Genomic DNA, 23,119 nt, shown 5'->3' on the forward strand with positions numbered 1-23,119 from the left:
TGAGCAGAATGTTTCCTTCGAAATTGTTCTGGAGACCAACACACAAAAAGAAATTGAGAACAATGAAGACTCTGATTTCATGGATCAATCACGGGACCATGAATTAGTTCAATGTGTGGAATCAGTGGATCATTTACTTCATTATGATGACGGTCAAATGTTTGAACTTATGTTCACTGAACAAGAACACATATCAGACAGTGAAATGCTAGACGTTCTATTAAATTTCGAAAAACAATCCGAAAAATAAAATTATATGTAATATTAAAAAATTGTTTGAGTCTTTAATCATTTTTATATGTAATTCATAAAGTAGTTAAATGTAAGAAATGTTATTAAATTTTGAAACACAATCACAACAATAAAAAATTGCTGAAAAAATAATAATATTAAAAAAAAATCAACAAAACCAACAAATAATTAACATACAGTATTAGAAAAGTCTTTCATTCTTTTATCCATAAAGTTCGCTGCCCAGAACGCTTTCCGGTTCGCGAACTTGGCGCTTACCACGCAAAAAAAAAAATTTTAATTTTTTTTTTTGGACCCTCCTAGGCCCTTTTAAAACCTCCACATAAAACCTAGGGGGTCAACGAGGATCTACTATGCCCCCTTATGGTAATTTCCCCCTTTGTTTTGGCCTCCTCTTGTCTCTCGATCCTACAGAGAGACAAGATGGCGGCCGCTCCGGACTGTTTAGAATGTTGACAGACACCGGAGGGCCAATCAGCTTCGCATCGCAAAGTTCCGATACGCGAAAGGTTCGCTAACCGGATCGCTGCCCGGAGCGCTGTTACAGATATATATCTTGATTTAAACGTTAATTTCTCAAAATCCACTGAAGCACATATATTGAGACCTAGCAAAGGCACATCGGGCTAACAGTCCCTACAATTTTGCCAAGTTTCGTGAAAATCCATTCAGCCGTTCGGGCTAAAAGTGAGTCCAACCGCCCTATGGAAATTAACATGGGAAAAAGGCGTTTTGGGACCCCCCTTTTTTCTCGGCCCCCCCTCCACAAACCCCCCCCAAATTTTCAAGGGCTGCTCAGAAACAAAATGTGCCATTTTCCTGAAAATTTCAGCCAATTCCGTCCACAAACGCAAACGTTATTAGGCATAGAATTTTCAGAAATCCCATAGGGAAAAAATCCTAACTATATATACCTACTGGCGACCGCCAGTAGGTAATATATATATATATATATATATATATATATATATATATATATATATATATATATATATATATATATATATATATATATATATATATATATATATATATATATATATATATATATATATATATATATATATATATATATATATATATATATATATATAGCTGCACGTTTCTGTAGTCCCATGAAGGTATCAGAAAAAGATTGGCTGGCACACTGGTATCCGGTTCACAGATTTTATTTACACCAAAAGACCCCCTTCACCCCTTACAGACGCGTTTCGCCTTTGCAGGATTCGTCAGTGTAACGTTAGTGCAAAATTGAAATCGCCATTTAAAGCCGTTGGCCTGCTATGCATGTCATAAACATAAAAGGAGGACATTATCTGTTTAGCATTTTGGCGGCCATCTTATAATGTGCAAATTACATTGAAATATCCGGCTATAACATGGTGACTAATGTGAAAGTGCATTGTGCTCATTAAAAATAGTAACGTTATATTATAAAAACGTATTTTTTTCAAAAATTTCATTAACACAACAAAATTCATGTGATCAGCAATTGAAATATTTACAACAATCATTTTTTTCAATATGCCTAATGTTAGTTATTCGGCCCTGAATGGGCAATTTCATCGACAGTGCAAACAGTGCTATTCAGGCATGACTGATTTGTTGGAAAAAACTGAGATGTTATATGATTTCAGTTCATCTACTTCCCATCTTTTCCACCCATCCCAGACAATTCACAGGTTATAAATGAACCCAAAGTTCTTCATTATTGTTCAAACCCCACGGAATCATGGTTTTTAAGCTAATGATGTATTTGGACTCCAAAATACGCAGGGACTTGTCTCTATCACCTCCACGTTCTAATTTGGGGACCTGATCAATGCAATAGAAACTAAGTTTTTCCCACTTGCTCTGATGGTGTTCGGCAAAGTGTCGGGCAACAGGATATGCTTTATCCTTGTTTGTAATCGCCTGCATGTGTTCAAGAATTCTTAGTTTCGCTGGTTTGATAGTGCTGCCGATATATCGCAGCTTGCAAGGACAGGTGAGACAGTATACAGTATACTCTAGTTGCAATTAAGCAACTGCTTGATCTTTATGTTGGGTTTGTTGTCGCCTGTGCGATTTGGGTATTCAGATATTTTGCCACTGAATCTGCATGCCTTACACTTAAGACAGGGAAAGAAAACAACCGATTTCGATATTTTGATGGGTTGAGCCAAAGATCTAAAATGGCTATGGACCAAATGGTCTGCCAAAGATGGACATCTTTTGTAAGTGATTAAAGGTCTCTTTGGCAGATTTTTCTTAAGGACCTTGTCAGCAGTGAGTATGTGCCAGTGTTTCTGAAAAATACTCACTATTTCGCCTGATTTGGTGTTAAATTCCGTTATCATACGGACCTCATCAGGTGCCTCAGTTTTTTGTTTGGGAACAAGGAGATCCCTCCTATTTGTCCCAGAGGCTTTCACACTGGCTTGTTTCAAAATGTTGCTGTTATTACCCCTACTCTCAAAAAAATATATATATATAAACATGTATTTGTTGGGGGCGATCCCCACACCCCTCAACCTACCGTAAATGCATGCATTGTAGAATATGCTGCCACCTTATTTCGCATGCGTTTACAACGCATGGCGTTACAACGTGGTCATTACAACAACAGTGTTGTTAGTTCGCATACCGTTACAATGCAAGTTGTAACAATGACTTACGTTGGAAGGGGCGCTGGATGTTGGAATAGTATAATTTACTATTCCAACTCCAGTCTGTGCGGACAGTAGGGAAGGTGTTGGATTTTAAATCCAAAACCGTCTGCCCCTTATAACTGCCCCTTATAACGCAAGTCGTTGTTCCGACTTGCGTTGTAATGGTATGCGAACTAACAACGCGGTCGTTCTAACAACCGCGTTGTAACGCCATGCGTTGTTTCGCATGCGTTGTTAACCCTGTTTACTTGCATTGTAAAGGCATATATGTGGTAAAAACATGTGGTAAACAAATCCGTGATAAATGCAAAATGTCCTAAAAACCTTGTTGAAAGAATGTTCCCCAATTAACACTGCCAAGCAGCTTAGCTATTGTGAATGGAAAGAAAAGACTTTAATTGATTAACAAGAATCTCCTGCATGATATCCAATCCAGGTGCAGGTCATTCTGTGGAATCCAAACAAGCCGGTTTAAGTGGTGCACAGTGTCATTCCCACATCATACCATGAGGACATCCTCTTTTTTCCCTTATGCGATACATTGTCATTGTGCTCTTCTGGTTCACCCATTACTTTTCTGACTGCTACCGCTTAATGCAAATGGCATATATCATTTTTCATAGAATTAAAGTCACTTCCGGTTTGCCAAAAGGATGAATCCTTTTTTGTGTGCTTCCACCTCTAAATGAAGTCCTCTGTGTAGTCTTAGCCAAAAATGAGGACAGTCAACACCTTTTCGAGGTGAAAGCCGCATCAAGCAGTGTCATCCATTGACTAAAAGAATGTCTTCTCTCCAAAATCTGGATGTTATTTGTCAACCTCAATCCTACCCTAGCTAAAATAGAATTGAAACTCATCACCACCAGCAACAAAAAACAAGGTGAGGTCAAGTCCAGGGCACTGTCACAATTATTAACCCTCTTTTCCTAGCATTAATTGAACATCGTCAGTGCCTTCAACTTCTTCAGTGCCAAGTAAACCCAGATCCTGTGGTATATTGCAACAAATCTTATTTTTTAAAAAGAAACCCTATTTATCTAGATCAGATTTCAGTTCAGAACCATAATCCAGGCCCCAAGACTACCACAATACCCCAATTGCAGCTGCACATTTTTATAGCCTCTCCAGACTGACACTGATCCCATTTACTGTGTCCTTCAAATTGCAACCCACCTCCTCCTCTTGTGAGGTCTTTGCAAAACATAACATTTTATAACTATAGGCTCCAGGTCAAAAAGTGGCATCTTTAAACAACACCCTAGGAACCAGAATGTAATCTCTGTGCAGATCCACCTTGCCCCTAATGAAATTCAGTAAAGAGTTGAAACTGATTTTTTCAAGACGCCTTGCATCCACCCTCTTACAACACCTCAGCTCCCTACCCCAATAACCTCTTCCACCAAGCCTACACCATCACAAGTTCCATTTTCCATAGCTTGTATAGTGCTGTGTTGCTTTCCAACTAGTTTTACTTCCATACATTCAAATAAATACTTTCCTGGAAGTATTATTCTTTGTCAGCTGAAAACCATTGAAGCTCAATTCAGGAGCACAACAGTGAACTTGACTCTCAAAGTCTTCTTAGAGCGGAGATGCTAAGGGAGCTGTGCTTGTTCAACTAATGACCATTTTCCATATATTGAAGTAGGACCACATAAATTTACTGCAAAGTCAGTATCCATTCAGGGTGTATTAATGCATAGTCTCTTTGTAGGAAGGTTGCTACCTGACTATGGTTACCCCAGATTTTTTGCCTTGTGTTTAGCTGGTTTTGGACATAGTTGGCCTGGCCCCCTGCTAATCAGGGCCCCAGGCTATCTGCTCTCTCTGTAAAATGGATTCCATGTACCCTAGGTGCATAACTAAATTGGTTTGGGTCACCTTATCAGCCCCTGTACAGTGCACTATAGGTGCCCAGGGCATAGGTGCATCCAAGGCCTACCAGGGGCTGCAGCATATCTTTTGCCACCCCTGGCTGGCTATCCAAAATTGACACAACTGGCTGAACACTCAGCTGGGGCAAGGTGGTGTAATCACCCTTTGCTTAGATATAGTATGCCTATATCTAAACCTATCTGGACACATATATACCTATCAGTCACTCCTATGGCAGGCCTTAACAATCCTGGAGAGTGCTTGGTTTTATGTGAGATGGTGCTCTAGCATGAGCTGAGCCTGTCGCAGCTGTTGGGACCAATTCCCTTAGCTGTTCCGGGATAATGCCAAACCATATACCATTAAGTGCATTATAATCCTCGCAGTTATATGTTAACTTTGGTTTGGCTTTATCAAAACATGTCGTGTAAGGTGTCATACGAATTGGAATACTATCCCCTCGACAGTCCTGTTGAGGGGGATAGCATTCCACCCCACTAGAGGGGACGACATGCTACTTTGCTAAAACGCTGTTGATTTTAAAAGGAGCCTCAGCACCACAAAATGGATGCTTCTGCCACAGACACGGGTCTGACCTCCTGCTGCAGACCGAAACTCAGCCAAGGAGGCCTGGAAAAAGGATTTCCTGTCACAGGGAGGTGCCACACCACCCCAGACAGGAGATAGTGGATTGTAGCAGGGAGGTTTGAAAGAAACCAGACAGTGCCTGGGGAGCACAAGCTTCCCCTTGCATAACCCGGTCAAACCAGTTCTGGGGCACACCAGCCCCAGTTCCAGTGCGACTCTGGACAAAGGGGAAGGGGTGTAACCACCCCCTTCCTGGGTCCCACCCATAGGAGGGACCTAGCAGGTAATCCAGCCCACCAGATTGGTATAAGAGTGGGAGCAATGCCCAAGCATTCAGATTATCCTGATGACACTTAATAAATGAAACTATGGACCCTTCGACATCCTACTCGACGTAGAAGACTGAAGAATCTCCCTTGTGGTCAAGGAGTGACCACCCTGTGCAAACAGGTACCATCCAGCACCTCGACATCTGCTTTGTTGCAGTTCCTGCCGGAACTCGAGCAACAGAGATCGACAAGATCAAGCTTGCCTGCCTTCTACCAGCCCGACCCACAGTCCCTGCAGAGCTGAGACCAGTGGAGGCGACCAGAAGCGTGGGGCCCGCCATCTTGAAAAGACCACGAGACGCTGACCTTGCAGCTCACGAGTGACCCTCGAAGCTGTACAACGGTGTTTGAAAAGCGCCAGCCCTGAGCCATTCTTGCACTGAAGCTCACCCCTCTACACTCACCGAGTGCTGCGTGGGGCCCTTCTGCATCTTTTGGCTCAATGCGTTGGCCTGGTCATTTGCCCATTGGCTTGTGGCCCCTGTGCCGGTGAAACTTGAAATACGACTTGTGATTCTGGTTGCCCCAGACTTGCACCCACTCCTCTGAAAAGGAGCACCCGCTCTGACCCCCCTGGTCCGAGTGAGAAGCAATCTTCCAGTCCTGCATGGATTACTCTTGCCAAGTGTTGTTTGCTCCAATCCTGAAGCTGACACCGCCAACAGCGAGAGCCTTTGTGGGACAGCTCGTGACCCGCTCCTGGACGTCGCAGATGCCCTAGAGCCCACGTGGCAGTGGAGAGAAACTCCTCAACAACCACCTGATTGCGCCCGACATTGCCTGGTTCCGTCCTGGTTCCACTCTGGTCCCTCCTGAGTGACCCAGACTCTGTCCCCTCTGCTTTCAGTTACTCTACAACTCTGATCCACCCTTGGATCACACCGGGCACTTCTCCTTCACATCGCCTGCAGCCTCTTCAGCTTCAAGCACCAACAACCTGCGTGACGAAACCCGACACAACTTCGACCCTATGCACCCGCTTCCTGTGGGTGAGGTAACTCAACAACGCCGGTGTTCCCACACTGGTACACACCTCTAGTGTATGTGTCTAAAGTTTCATCCTTCTAGGTTAAGCGGAAGTCTCCTTAAACTGTAACTTTATAACTTTTACGCACCATTGACATTGCATTGGTGCATGCGTGTTCTTTAAGAGCTGCACCCGAGTCCCGCAGGCTTTTCCCGACTTCAGCATTGCTAGTCCCGACCAGTCCCAGCGATTCCCCAGGCCCTAGGCCTGACCACTGTTCGATTGGTATCTCTTATACTACTTTCTTTATATATGGTTTGAGTGGCCACCCGGCCTCATCCATAATGGTGCAACTTTCATATGGTTAACTGTGCTTTTGTTTAAACGCTTGTGCCTCTTTGCTCATAAAGAGTACTGAGGATTATTTTAGCAATAAATACATATATTTTTATAATATATACTTGTGTGGTGTCCTTTCTTTTGATATTACTGGATTGTGATTGGTAAAACAGCTCGCTTAACACGACCTCTTGAGTTAAGCCTTTAAGGCTGCTTAGTCCATGCTACCCCTAGGATAGCTTGTCTAATAAGGTTGACTTACAACCAGACACCATAAGTGTTGTTTGGACTGATACAAGGTGCCCCCAGAATTGGAGACATCATCTATCAGGCCAACTTCTCACCCTCTTGATCCACTGTCACATTCTGTTCAGTGTTAGAAAAGGGTGAACAAGAATTTGAACCAAGTGCAACAGAAAGGTAGGGGGAGGGTTCCAAAGCTTTCCTGTAAAGTTTGGGGTCTGACGGAATGTGTAAGCCTGTGTCACACGCAGGGCAACAACATGGACAGGCATCAGCTTAGTGCAGCATTCGCCTACCAGACTGGACACCTTCACCACATACTTCATCCCCTTTGTGGCATGATGGAGGAAGGGGGGTGGTGGAGGGGCAAGCTACACCCCTTCAATTCTGTCTCTTCAGAGATGGGTGTCTTTCTATAAATACTCAATGGGTCCAAGGGTCAGCCTCTTTGGATGATTCTCTGCAGCTTCAGCCTGAGCAACTGGGGGCTTTCTTGGTAACGCTCCGCCGCTATGTGAGAGCTCCTTCCCTGGACTATGGGGTCCAGATATGGGGTATACTCCCAAATTTTCCACACCAGATGTTGTGTATTCCTGGTCCTCATTGACTAATCAGGCAGACAGCCTGCTTAAGCCATATCATCACTGGCTGTACTTGGATCTCCCGTACGTTAACCCATTACCTTTTCAAATAAATCTACAACATGACTTTTTTCAATCAAATCTGGTGTGCTCTCAGTCATTTTGCTTATGGACTTTTTTTCATGGAGGAATTCTGTGTGATCCAGTTTGAATTTGTGTACACCTGGCTATGGGATTCATGTGCTATGTGAAAACCAACTGTCTCTGTCTTCCTGTTAGTGTGTAGACATCTTGGAATGGCAGCCATCTTGCCATTGATAGGTACAGACTACAGGAAATTAAACAGATTGATAGATAGAAAGAGCCTCAATGAGATACTTGGACCTTACAAAGGAATGTCAAATAGAGCTTGTAAAGGGAAACAATAGCACCTCAACTGCCACACTCTGGCAGCCATAAGTCAATGTTGCCACATTTAATTTAAAAGTAAATATGGAAGAAGCATAATTCTTAGAGCTGTGGGCTGCCATCTACGCAGATTCAACAGAGAAGAACATGTGGGAAGAGGGGGCTAGTTGGGACATTTATGAAAAAAGAAACAGCAGAGTATTCATCATGGAACCCTGGCACACATAGACGCTGAGAGGAAGGTGCAGGGTGGTTGGGGGTTGCTGCATCACTCACTAAATAACCATGTTAGAGTTCAGAAGTTGATTGAGCAATAAAGATGCTCCATTCTTTTAACACAGATTGTGGCTTACTTTTCTTTCTCTGACTATAAAATGAGAGGATTTTGTAAAGTTACCTATGTGGCAAATCTTGTGAAAGGAAAGGATGTGGGAGGTTAGCTTTTATTTTAACACACAGCAAAACTTGGAACTGTACAAATATTTTAAAATAATAATCTTATTGAAGCACTAATGAAAGGAGCTAGGCCTGGGATCAGGGAGTCTAGAATTAAATGTAGGGTTGCAATAAAATCAGCTAAAGAAAATTTGGAGAGTTAAAAATGGGATGACCTTTTAGAAGCATCCATTAATAAAGGTCTTAAATCATTTGGGCCGATATTGAGTCAGGCTGGAGGAAATTTGCCTGCAGTGTCCTCTATCCAGTCAAGCAAGTGGGTTGCGCACTTTGAGTATCTCACTCGCCTTACCTAGATCCAGTGCATAATACCAATGAGGAAGGAGCTGTCTAGTTTTGAGTTGCCATCTTCACAGGTTGTTTCAACTGTTGCTGAGACAGCTGCTGCAGTTTCTTCTCAGAAGCAGGGTAAGGCACTCGGATTGGATAAGATCCCATCCAATCTTCTTAGATCTGATTTAAACATATTGGTGCCTTATATTAAAGTGGTTTTCAATACAATTGTGGCTGGTGCTGCAATGCCTGCTATGTGGAAAGGGGCTGCGATCGATCCAGACTTTAAAATAGAAAGTCTTAACCTTCCGGCTGACTACCGCCCTATTAGGCTTTTAGATAATCTACCAAAAGTCTTTGCAAGTAGGTTCTGAGAAAATGACTGGATTGCTTTGACAATAACCAGATCATCTCCCACCTGCAGGCTGTATTCAGATCTTAGACCTGCACAGTTGATCAGGTCTTTCGCTTTTTGATGACAAAGTGGAAGACTGTGGTGTTTGATGGGGCAGGGGGGGGGGCACTCTTTGTTGCATTTGTTGACCTTCGATCTGCGTTTAATCTGTCCCTAAAAGGAAACTATGGGAGGTACTTTTTGGCAGTGGCGCCTCCTCCGCTGAGGCATTGCCTCACTGTAAAAAAGGAAAAATAAAATGATAATAACTATTGTCATTATCCTTTTATTTTTCCTATATACTTCAGGGGCTCTCAGGAGGGGTGAGGGTGGCGAAGTAGGGAGAGGAGTGTTTTTCACTCCTTAAGTGCACAGGACTGCTTGGTCGGCCCTATCAGTCCTAAGTAGTCCTGCACACTTTGCATGTCGCCCACCAGACTGCATTAGACAGCCAGATGAGGAACATGCAAACCCTCCCAGTCCCCGTCTAAGTGCTGATCCGTAGCGTTCAGACCAATCAAAACGCTGCACAGCAGCATTGTCATTGGCTATTGAGAGGCTGGGAAGGCAGGTGCTTCCGGCTGCTGGCCGGAGTGCAAGAAGATGTCGGAGGGATGGAGGACGAAGGAGAGGGGGCGGGGGTTTAAGGTAAGTGTTTTTTTGTTTGTTTAGTTTTCCTATTTTTTGCCCCACTTCACGCCTCCCCCTCCGCAGGCCCCCCCCCCCGCCACACGGGTCAGGTAGCAGCCGCTACTGATTTTTAGGCTGGGAATTCTCTGCAACTTGCTTAATATCATTGTGCTCATCCATGAGGGGGATTTTGCAATGGTTTGCTGGGGCCCCAGTGGCGAACTAACAGAAAGGGACTTGTCAGGGTTGTATTTTGTCCCCAACCCTTTTTCTTTTTTAAATTAATAGTTGTCTGGAATTTTTTGTATAAATTGTGCAAAAAATTCTCTGAATCGAGCAGGCCAGAGGGTTGCAACCCTTTTCTTTGCAAATGGCACTTTTTACTTTCTAAAACAAGATTTGACTTGCAAACCCTTGTCGATAGATTGAATCTGTTCTACGAGCCATGCAACTAAGGCACGTAAAAAGAAGCAGATAATTTATTGTAAAGTGAAGAGAGCTAGAAGAAACATAAGTTTGAGGAAGGAAGCTTAGGAGGGGGTTTAGGAGTTCGAGTATCTGGGGTTGAGCTTGTCTAATTTTAGATTGTGGACCCCATCGATCTCCAAGAACTCACTTTTGAAAGACTACTGGGCCGTGGCCATCCACACATTCACCAAGAGGGCCCCCTGGTACCAGTTTCTCCCAGGAGTAAAGCTCAAGGTAAGAGTGCAATCCTGTATGGTGCAGAATTATGGAGCCACTCCTCTATAGACTCCCTGGGAGTTAGTGAGAACAATTTTATAAGAGCTCTTGTGCATATGGGAGGATGTACCCCCTTAGTCCCCCTGAGATTAGATCTCCAGCTCAAGTCTGTCTCCGAGCTGGCTGGACTGAGGCCTATACATTATTGGGTCCGTATATGGTCTACTGAGAAACTGCAATCATATAGAAATGGTCTTATTAATATTCTAAGCTTACACAGCACCCAGAAGATCCAGTAGTTTGCGTATGGTAAAAATCTACATGACCTGGGGCTGGGAAACTACTAGAAATAGCCTTCCTCTATTCCATCTTCCAATGTTGCTGTTTTAAAGCAAGGTTCTGGGGACAGGTTGTATCTCCCAATTAATCTTCTAGCCATATGCGTGGTTGCTTTTGATTTTTACTTTTACACAAGAACAAATATTTTGCTAGGATCAAAACAAAGCAAGAAACTTTACTTGGTGAGCCATAAATGATAAAAATTCACTAAAATCCGAATTCCACACATTATCATTCGTGCACTATATAGTCTTATCAGGAAACCTTGTCTATGCAAATTTAGTGGCCATTTGAATAGAAGATGTGCTGTCTGTAATTGCCCTTTAACTTACCGGTAATCTTTATTACTCCTGGTCCCGTTGTCCCTGTCCCATTCCTTACATGTGGAGGTGACTATCTCCCTGACAGAAAAAAGAACAGGAGAATTCTGGGACCCCCTAACCCAACCCCCTCTTACTGGGAGTACCTAACCAGTACCTACCCAGCATTCCGCCTGAAATTCCAAGCCACCAACAGGAAAGCCGGGAGGGAGGGAGGGTCATAAGGAATGGGACGTGGACAATGGGACCAGGCGTAATGAAGATTACCGGTAAGTAATATGGCATTACCTCCAGGTCCCTCCAGTGCCAGTCCCATTCCCTACTTGTGGAACATACCAAATTGAGAAACTCAGCCTTCCAAACCCCCAAGAACACCCAGGACACCCAGGACACCACACCGAAAAGCAGCATCACAATCGAAGCAACAAGAGAACCACAGGAAAAACACAGGCAGGAGCACACAGCCCTCAACACCCCCAACCAAACAACAAGGTGGCACCCCCCTAAATACACGGAGATGACCAAGGCAAACAAAAAAGCATGCCAACCCACAATGCCAACACCAGCACATATCCACACTGGGAACACCCTTGAACCTTCAACAGAGGAGGAGCACATGCCAAAGAAGCACCAGAGACTGCCTCCAACAGAGGACAGCAAAGAAGTCACAAATGGAAGAAGACCCAAGGAGACCACCAGGAAGCCAGTGGCACACCGACAGGGATCACCACCAAGGACCGAAAGAACCAGCACTGCAGAAGCAGAATGCACCAGCACCCCAAGGAAGACAAACAACCTTGGGGGAAAAAGCAGGGCATCCACGCCCCACCGACTCAATCACTAAAAGCAGCAAGCGGAAGAGAGCCAGCTTTGAAGGTGACAAGGCAAAGACAACCAGCCACGACAAAAAAGGAGGCAAACCACAGATACCCCAAGCCCAAAGGCAAACCCCCAGAGGGTCCTAAGCACCCTGACTCCCAAAACAACCAGCACAAGGCAGACCAGAACAGCGGAAACACTCACAGGGCCCAAAGCCCAGAAGGGTGCCCACCCTGCGAGAAAACCACCAAGCCCAGGAACACCACACAGCTCCACAGCAAAAACCGACAGAGAGCGAGCCTCCGCAAACAAGGGAAGAGTGCCCAACACCACCGGGGAAAAAAACACAACAACCTCACCAGAGAGCCGAGGGAAAGTAAGGAAAAGACCCAACAGGCTTAGCCCAAAGCAGGAGACAAGCAGGTGACATAACCAACCACAGTTGCAAAAAACACAGTTGATGGACAGAATGCAGAACAATGTCATACATTCACCCCAGTACAGAGATCTGGGCCTGAATCCATCTTTTTTTGCACTCCACACCACCCCAGTTCAGACAAGGCCATATGCAAATCAGTCTGACCCAGTGCCTCATGGGAACAGTGCAGCCCGAACTGCCAAGCCATGCCTTCCCTGGACCGGAAACAAGCTTCCGAGGACCGGTTTCTGGCATTCCAGACATTTTCAGCCCGGCTTGCTTGAATCCAGTGGTATGGAGAGCATGGGACTCACGTCTGAGCATACCCATCCCATTCGGGGTGACAAATGCAAAAACCACAGTTGATGGACAGAATGCAGAACAATGTCATACATTCACCCCAGTACAGAGATCTGGGCCCAAATTCATCTTAATTGTGGTGCAAAAAAACGATGGATTTAGGCCCAGATCTCTGTACTGGGGTGAATGTATGACATTGTTCTGCATTCTGTCCATCAACTGTGGTTTTTGCAATAACCAACCACAGTACCAACCCCACACACACAGGGAGGCCCACAGCAGGCCATCCCAGACACAAGTGGACAGGGCCAGCTGACAGAGCCAAGACACTGACCCAGAGGCCCAACCAAGAACAGGCCAACACATAGCAAACCAGGAAGAGAGGGAACAGCTACCAAGAGCAACCCCCTCCCCACAACCCAACAGACCCAGCCACCAGTGAGCCCAGAGGACACCACCACTGAAAACTCCCAGAGGAGGACCATATGCAGGAACCACCAGCACCAACCACCTGACAACAGCCCACACCACCCAAACTAGGAGAAGGAGCAGAGGGCACAGGGACAGACCTACGGGCTAGGATTGAGGCAACCACCCCAAACACAGGTGACACAGGGACACAAACCCGGCACCCCGCCCAACAAAGGCAGGGATGGAGCCAGAAGGAAGCAGAAATGACAAGCACCAGAACATCAGCTGCCTGAAGACCAATCAGAAGGACCAGGCAGAGATACACAGACCCCACCAGGACAGGTGATGGCAGGGGTAGAACCAGAGGGCAGAACCCTGGAAAGCACAATCCTCTCCCACCAAAATGAGGCCAACAACATGACCCTGCCCAAGAAAAAGCAAGACTCCGAAATAGACCAGGGCACAGCATCAAGAGCGGGTAGAGGCAAATCCCCCAAAGCCATCAAACAGGGCCAACAGGTAAGACCCTGCCCTAACAACCCACACCAAGGGCAACACCGACAACCACAAAGGTGGGGGCCAACCACAGGTGAAATAGACAGGACCGAAGAAGACCAAGCCACAGGTCACCGAAGAGGAACCCAGAGCCACTAAACCAGAAAGGGAGGAAACCCCCAACTGAACCACCAGCCCACCAACTGGCCCGGAAAACAAAGGACGACACAGAGGAACCACCTCATGTGAGTCCGAAGACCAACCGCAGAGAGGCAACAAGAACAGGAGAGACAAACCGGATGCTCCTGCTCTCCTGAGTCCGCATCCAGGAACAGGAAGCAGGTTCCCACCCCTAAGCCAATCATAATGCTCCAATGTCCTCAGACCGTTCTGATTGGTCTGAGGGCTGTAGGGATGGGCATGTTCTCCATGCAGACTGTAATGCAGCTTGCATGGAGAACAGGGAAGTGCACATGACTGCTTTGGGCGGCCCGAGAGGGCGGACTAAACAGTCATTGCACACTTTAGTGGGTAAACCACTCCACCCCTGCCCTGCTCCATGTGCAGAGAAGCCTCGTCAACCCTCCCGCCTCGTAAAGGAAACATAACATGATAACAACTGAAAGTTATTATAATGTAATGGTTCCTCTTCTCGCACTGCTTGAAAGCAGTGGTGCGACGCTCATACGCGATATAAAAAGAGCCACCTCTGATGACAAGCAATTAGAAGTTTCTAATGCTGGGTGAATTTTGAAAGGGAGACTTTGGAACACAATGAGCAAAATATATACATCTATCTCAGGGGCAGCCGGCAGGGAAACAGTGTTTAGAACGCATGCTTTAGATCACATGTCGTTACAACGCGGTCATTACAAAGACCACTTTGTTACAACGCGAACCAATACATTGCAAGTCATTACAATGACTTTTACTGTTCCTAAGTTCAGCACGTCCCCTACAGCAAAGACTTGCAATGTAATAGTTTGCAATGTAACAATGTGGTCGTTGTAACGACCGCTTTGTAATAGCATGTGATCTAAATCACGCATTGTAAAGGCATATAGTAGGGCCGGCATCGCTCGCTGGTGGTGGGGGGGGAAGGGTGCTGTGGCCGCTGGAGGTGTCACAGGTGGCTCGCAGGATGGTGTCACATAGGGGGAGCAGGATTAGAAATGAAAAAAACAGCTCGAGGCTGAGTCCCATGTCTTCCGTGCTCCTGCTCTCCTGAGTCCGCTTCCAGGAACAGGAAGCAGGCAGCCAGGCTCCCACCCCTAAGCCAATCACAATGCACCAATTGAGCATTGTCTTTGGTCTGAGCGCAGTGACACAGTGCTCATTCATGGGCTGTATGCGTGGGTTTGTTCTCCATGCAGGCTGTAATGCAGCCTGCTTGGAGAACAGGGAAGTCCGAATAACTGCTTTGGGCAGCCTGAGCAAACAATCATTGAGCACTTGAGTGGGCAAACCTCTCCACCCCTGACCTGCTCCATGTGCAGAGCAGGGGTGCTTTGAAATAATACTTAAAATTCACAGTATGCAGAGTTTTTACATGAAATATGTCCAATATGACCCATCTATGTACACATTTGCCTTATTGTTTCTGAAAGCATTATTTCCTAATTTGCCTTGTCTGAGCTGCACTAATACACTTGCAAGACACACACACATCTGTAATAGTATTTTATCTTTTATTAAGATGATGCCTCAGCCCCGGCACTGGAGACGCAACCTCAAGGTGATGAAGAAGGTAAGTGATAATATTAGAAAATCTTTGCTAGTAATGCAACTACGTGTGTCGTTGTGTTGTATAAAATAACAGATTATCTTGAGTCCGGTTCAGGGACTGGATTACATGTTCTGTACAAAGATTTAGGGATAGCGGTAATCAGAGCTCTATCCCCTTTTCACATCTTGCTACAGAAAAGAGACTTCATGTTATAAGTACTCTCAAAAATTACACATGGCGTAGTTCAGAGAGAGTGGCCCATGAGGCACCCCCCTCCAGTTGTTGACTCTCTGGTCTTTTTCATAGTCTGCCATTGCTTGGGTGGGCTGTTTATCAAGATTACATTATTCACTTACTGTTTGGGCATCAAGAAGTTGCCCTGCAAATTTTCGCTCCCTGTCCTCCTAACCATGTTCCTCAGGGCTTTCACTTTCCTTCTGTCATTGTTTTTTAGGTCTCGCTTAGGCAGCGCTAACGCTGTCTCTTTGAGACATGCTGTATTAAGATATGGACTTGAAGCTCTGCCCATTTTCCAACTATGTCTGCAATTGGCTCCTGTTTCTGTCCTCTCTAAATGGTTGCTTTTGATTCGTGAATAGGCTTAGTAGTCCCTCCTTAGTACCGCCTTTTCTCCTTTTGTAACCTCCTATGAAGACTGGCCGTCTTACGTGTGTTGTTACTCAGTATGCTTAATTTACAGTCTGTGAGCACTATTTTCTTGAATGATTTTCTCTTTTTGCAGGCACAACATGCATTCCTGCAACAGTGTCTACTTTTCCACTCCCTGCTGACCGTCTACTCCTCATTTCCGCCTTCCTCCGGGCGCTGCTCTTTATGTTTCAGCAAGGATCGCCCGCTTTAAATTTTTTATTAACGCCCACTTTTATATTTTTATTAGCAATGGCAGCCGCACAATATTTTCCAAATGCACGGCTCGCCCAACTTGCACCTTTTCATCTACATGTTTATTTCTTTGGCCAGTGCAGCATGCTTCAACAATAGTGGCCACGCATGTTTCTTTTCCTCAGAGTAGCAGTCAATGGCACACACGCCTTTATTTGCAAAATGTGCACCTCGCCCCACTCGAGCGCTTCATTTCTTTATAAACAATGGCAACCGAGCGTGATATTAACAATATGCGCAGCTTGCCCGACTTGTTTGATTGAGCCTAACAGCCTGTATTGTGCTCCACTTTGTGAAAAGCCCCTGCAGACTTAGATGTTGTGTGTGAACGCTACAGAGATGTGCAACAAGAACTCTGCAGTCTTCTCTCTCCATTTTCCTTTCATCTTTCCACCTTGTTTATTGTTTCTAAAAGTACTGTAAAAAAGAGTATGTCGTTGTCTGTCTTGCGGTGTCACGTGCTCCTCGTGGCGTCCCCCCATCACTTTATCCTTGCAAACAAAGATCAGAATACACACTTAAGTGTCACATATTTTCTATGAACTACATGCTGTATTAAATATAAGTATTTTGTATTGCCTGCAATCAATAATTCATTGATGTAATAATGCACGCACTGCGCATAGTTGGAAATATTTATTACAGCCATGGACCACCGTAATGTATCGGTAACATGAGGTCTAAGGTTGTTGGCACACATGTTTTTAAGGTATGAATTTCTTCCTGCTGTTCGAAATACTTCCCAAGCTTCAGTTTGTGCATTGTTGAAGATGCTCCTGCTGGGAGAGGGCTGGCTGGTGCGATAGCTGCTGTTTATTCAGCAAATATATCCTCAGCCCAACCCCAAGGGCTTCAGCCCGCTTTTGCTAGCTCAGTTTTAGCTGCTGTTCTGGAATATTTCATTGGAAGCTTTAAATGCAGTACCTCTTTCCTTCTGACCCCTGCTGCACCTAACGATTGCCAGATGCTGGGAGCCAAGCCGGACTACACAAAGATACATTTGGAATCGCAAGGTTGTGGAACTTAATCGTCCCCGCCAGGAGTCCCCTTATCTTCAAGCATAGACGGGAAGGAAACAAGCACACATCACTTTCTAAACCTGGGGCATATTACCAACAAAGTGGCGAGGAGAGGTGTTACCCGCTTTGGCTTAACGCCTCTCTTCGCCACTTCGGAAACGCTAGGCTGCACCATATTACCAAGGATATGGTGCAGCCTAGCAAAACACCCAAGGAGGTACCTACAGTCTATGTGGAAAAGAGGACCCAAGCGGTGTCCAAAAAAGGGGTTTACACGTAGACCACTCTGTTGATCTTACATGGAGACAATATTGTGTCAACTCAGAAAGAAAAGGGAAAATAGAAAAGGAGAAGATCTGAGATCAGAAAAAAGTACCCATCAGCCCACTCAAAAGCGGAGTATCGTCATCTGGGTAGTGGGAAACAAGGTGTCCTGTAGGCTCATCCTCAGCCGCAGTCTAAGGTTGCCTAATCATGGACCCTTGAGGTCGAGCCATCCAAACCACAGAGGACAGGATGTGAGCAGACAGGCCGAAACCAAAGGAAGTTGCAGTGCAGAAAATTAAGAAAAAGTGCTCCTAATATTTAAAAATGCCTAATTTGATGTCATAAGGTAACTTTATTGGGGTTGACCATCAAATTGGCATGATTAAAAGTAGTGTGCTGATAGCATGAAAAAAATGATTTGCTATCTAGCTTGAATGTTACTAGGTCGACATGTTTCAGCCCTTAACGGCTTTCTTCAGGACCATAATGAGCTACCGCAACACATACTTATCGTGAATAGTCACCCAATATCCAGTGGAATCAAAGGAAAAAGGTGGATCTTCTCCTGTATAATTAATGTGGGAAACAAAAAACAAAACATCATGTTAGGATATATACATAATGTTATACACAAATCTTGATGAGCTGAAAAAGGTTATTGTATTCAGCACTCACCCTAGATGCAGGGAGAGAAAACCTCACCTCGCCTGGCGACTGCTCAGGTAGGAAGGAGGCCACGCACTGTAAAGAAGTGCATGAAACGGAAGTTAACTATATTTAGAAAAACTAGTTCCAAACAGCAAAACCAGAGAGGCGGACAAATAGAACCAGATCTATTAGAGAGACCCCTAACAAACAGCTCACAGAGAGGTTTAAAACCTCATCTAAACAGAAGGGTTAATTATTAAACCATCGGGTTGTTTTAAGAAAACCCTAGCGAAAAACAGCATGTTTGCGCTAGATACATGTCAGGAAAAAGCGCCAGGTTGGCTAAAAACCATAGAGTCTCCAAAGGCCGAGCAGCGAAACCCCCTACCTCTCCGTCGTTGCCTCGGGTCTGTGTACTGAGCCGAGGGGGAGGTAACACACTCACGTAATGTGAGTGTATTTAGGGAGACGCTGCGGACCTGGGAGGAAACTCCCATCTACAACCCAGCTATTGGTCGGGATGTTTAAGCCAATCATAAGCGGTATAAGCGGTGTGTGCAAAAGGGCGCACTGCTAACGCTTTTCAGCTGGCTCAAAATAGAGTAGCGGACCTGAGAGAAAAACTCTGTCAGATACTCCCAATTGGCTGGCTGGCGTGGGCCAATAGGAAGCGATGTCCGCTAGTTGGAAAGGAAACACGCGGAAATCGCGTACCGCGCGGAGTATGCTGTGAAACTAACCAGCGCGGATCACGCCGTGTAGCGGACCTTAAAGGGGGAGGTACTCAGATAAAAGACATTGGTTGAGTGAATTAGCCAATGATAATGCGTCAAAGGTAAACATCGCCTATGGTGTAGTAAGGAGACGCATAGTGGCGTCTGCTTTGGAACGATGTCGCAGAAGTATTATCCAACATGTGTGTGTTGCGAAAAGAGTCCCTTGAATATAGGGACAGATATCAAGGATTTAAATGACTAACCTTCGCAGGCAAACGAAGGCAGGGGACCACTAACTAATGATCATATATGGATTACTTGCCCCTAGAGAGTATAATGTAGGTGACAACACTAGTGGTGAAGAGTACTTGTCAGACTAATGCTGTTATGTACAAAAAGGACATCAATATGGGTTCATCAGCGGAGTATCTACAAGCAACCTGTGCATAAACAATTGTGGAGCTCCATGGTCTGTACCAATGTGCTTACAGTTGAAGCCAAGGGATGTCATCATTCAGACCTTCGCTATCAGTGCGAAGTCTGAAAACCCACTTTTGCTCTTTCCTGAGGAGAAACAGAGGAATGTCAGTAATGTGGCTGGGTATGCGAGGTTGTTCTATAATTAACCACATGAGTTCATCCGGATGATGTTTACGCTCAACAAAATGTGTTGTAAGGCGGGTGGCCTGTTTACTGCGTCTAATGGTGCTTTTGTGCTCTTGAATGCGCACCTTGATTTTCCTTGTTGTCATGCCTATATACTTAAGGCCACACGGACAAGTGATTTGGTAAATAACTTTGTCACTGTTGCAGTTCGTGTGGTGCTTAAGTACCCAGGGCCGGTCAGTGCCAATATCAACCTCAAGGGTTTTCTTAGTTTGGGCGCAAACTGAGCAATTTCCGCAGGGATGATGTCCCCGTACTGGAGGGAGATTCCACAAATTGGAAGTGGATTCAGCTGGGATGTCCCGAGGTCTTGTGTGTACAAGAGCATCTCTTAGGTTTGCTCCTCTCTTGAAAGAAAACATGGGTACAGGGATATGTTCTCCTGAGCTGTTGAGAATACGCCATCTTTTTTTGATAATTTTTTGGATGGTGGATGAGGAGGTGTTAAAAGTGGTGACACATACCATGCGGTTGGTGGGTGGTTTTGCTACAGGAGGTTCTAATAGAGCCTCACGATGGTTGTTAGCGGCACGTTTAAGGCTTCTGCGTACCAAAGATTTAGGGTATTGTCGCGCTCTCAATTTGCTAGAGAGATCACCAGCTTTAGAGCGGAAATCAGCCGTGTCGGAACAGTTCCGCCGGACCCTGAGGAACTGACCAAATGGAAGGTTCTCCCTCAGGGAACGGGGATGATGGCTATCAAACCTGAGCAAGGAATTACGTGCCATAGGTTTGCGATATAACGAGCTAGCCAGGTGTCCTTCGTATGGAAACAGTGTCAAATCTAGAAAGGGGAGTTCAGTTCTACTGAACTCTAAGGTGAACCTAAGGTAAGGGTTCTGTGCATTCAGCCATTCCTGAAAGGACTGTAAAGATTGTATGTCTCCTTTCCAGACTACTATGATATCGTCTATGTACCGTTTCCACAATTTCAATTGATGAAAATGTGGGTTGTTGTCATTCAGTACATGTTGAGTCTCAAAGCTATGGACATAGAGATTCGCAAGACTCGGTGCGAATTTGCTGCCCATAGACGTCCCCGAGATCTGTAAGTACAGTGATTCCTCGAAGGCGAAAAAGTTTTCAGTCATGGCAATCCTTGCCAAATCCATGATGAATTGGACGGGAGTGGCACTGTCCCTTGGAAAATCTTCTAGGAGGGTTTTGACCGTCTCTAGTGTCTCCAATTGCGGTATACATGTATACAATGATTCGACATCAAAACTAGCTAGGATGTCTGTGTTGGTGTCGAAAGCTACCTCAGGTAGTTTACGTAAGATATCTTTTGTATCCTGCAGATATGTCGGCATGGTTTTGACAATTGGACTCAGAAAGACATCAACGAAGGTTGATAATGGTTCCAACAAGGATCCAATGCCCGAAATAATGGGGCGGCCAGGAGGTGGTCTGGCCGGTTTGTGGACCTTGGGAAGGGTGTAAAAGTATGGAACCGTCGGACATTTAGTGACTAGAAAGTTGGCCTCTTGTGGAGTAATCCAACCCTCCGTACTGGCTTCTTCCACTAAATACTTGATCTCGCTCGTGAGTCTGGCAGTGGGATTGATGGTGAGTGGAGTGTAAAACTGAGTATTAGCTAATTGTCTCAAACACTCAGTGCGGTATGTGGTGGTATCTTGCACGACAATGGCTCCCCCCTTGTCCGCCGGTTTGATCACTATAGTGGTATCTTTGGAGAGAGTCTGTAAGGCAGTTTTGTCCCGCCTCGAGAGATTCTGAAAATTCCCCTCTTTCGAGAAATCGATAGATTTGAGATCTTGCAGCACTGCTGCCTCAAAAGTGCCAACCTTGGATGGCACCTGATGCGGTAGAGGCAAAAAAGTAGATTTGACTTTCAGCCCTGTACATCCATCATCAATTGGTAGAATAGGTTCTTTCTCCTTGAAGAAGTAGTGTAACCTAATGGTCCTGAAGAAACGCTCAATTTCGCTCCTTAACAAAAAAGGTTCAACATAGTTTGTAGGAACGAATCCAAGGCCCTTGTTGAGCACTTCCTGTTCGCTGGGAGTAATGACCCGGCTACTCAAATTCACAACCAGGTCTTCACTGGGCTTGGTGGTAGTGTCTACTGGCCTCGTTTGTTGTGGGTCGTCGAGAGATCTTAATCGGCTGCCCATTGTACGTGACCTTGTCCCTGGCCTCTCCGTTTGCCTCGGTTCCAACCTCGGCCCTGTCCTAAAAAAGCAGGGTCATTACTCCCAGCGAACAGGAAGTGCTCAACAAGGGCCTTGGATTCGTTCCTACAAACTATGTTGAACCTTTTTTGTTAAGGAGCGAAATTGAGCGTTTCTTCAGGACCATTAGGTTACACTACTTCTTCAAGGAGAAAGAACCTATTCTACCAATTGATGATGGATGTACAGGGCTGAAAGTCAAATCTACTTTTTTGCCTCTACCGCATCAGGTGCCATCCAAGGTTGGCACTTTTGAGGCAGCAGTGCTGCAAGATCTCAAATCTATCGATTTCTCGAAAGAGGGGAATTTTCAGAATCTCTCGAGGCGGGACAAAACTGCCTTACAGACTCTCTCCAAAGATACCACTATAGTGATCAAACCGGCGGACAAGGGGGGAGCCATTGTCGTGCAAGATACCACCACATACCGCACTGAGTGTTTGAGACAATTAGCTAATACTCAGTTTTACACTCCACTCACCATCAATCCCACTGCCAGACTCACGAGCGAGATCAAGTATTTAGTGGAAGAAGCCAGTACGGAGGGTTGGATTACTCCACAAGAGGCCAACTTTCTAGTCACTAAATGTCCGACGGTTCCATACTTTTACACCCTTCCCAAGGTCCACAAACCGGCCAGACCACCTCCTGGCCGCCCCATTATTTCGGGCATTGGATCCTTGTTGGAACCATTATCAACCTTCGTTGATGTCTTTCTGAGTCCAATTGTCAAAACCATGCCGACATATCTGCAGGATACAAAAGATATCTTACGTAAACTACCTGAGGTAGCTTTCGACACCAACACAGACATCCTAGCTAGTTTTGATGTCGAATCATTGTATACATGTATACCGCAATTGGAGACACTAGAGACGGTCAAAACCCTCCTAGAAGATTTTCCAAGGGACAGTGCCACTCCCGTCCAATTCATCATGGATTTGGCAAGGATTGCCATGACTGAAAACTTTTTCGCCTTCGAGGAATCACTGTACTTACAGATCTCGGGGACGTCTATGGGCAGCAAATTCGCACCGAGTCTTGCGAATCTCTATGTCCATAGCTTTGAGACTCAACATGTACTGAATGACAACAACCCACATTTTCATCAATTGAAATTGTGGAAACGGTACATAGACGATATCATAGTAGTCTGGAAAGGAGACATACAATCTTTACAGTCCTTTCAGGAATGGCTGAATGCACAGAA

At 45.2% G+C, this 23,119-nt stretch overlaps 1 protein-coding gene across 3 annotated transcripts in view; it reads left to right on the forward strand.

Moving 5' to 3' along the window:
- SMOC2 (SPARC related modular calcium binding 2) overlaps positions 1-23,119 on the forward strand; it is a 1,727,408-nt gene that overhangs the window by 632,716 nt on the left and 1,071,573 nt on the right. For all 3 annotated transcript variants that reach the window (XM_086927096.1, XM_086927097.1, XM_086927098.1), the window contains one exon: positions 15,469-15,519. In XM_086927096.1, the coding sequence (XP_086783222.1) occupies positions 15,469-15,519 (51 nt within the window). The remainder of the gene's footprint in view (positions 1-15,468; positions 15,520-23,119) is intronic.

Source organism: Lissotriton vulgaris, chromosome 6, assembly GCF_964263255.1.
Source record: "Lissotriton vulgaris chromosome 6, aLisVul1.2, whole genome shotgun sequence".
NCBI lineage: Eukaryota > Metazoa > Chordata > Amphibia > Caudata > Salamandridae > Lissotriton > Lissotriton vulgaris.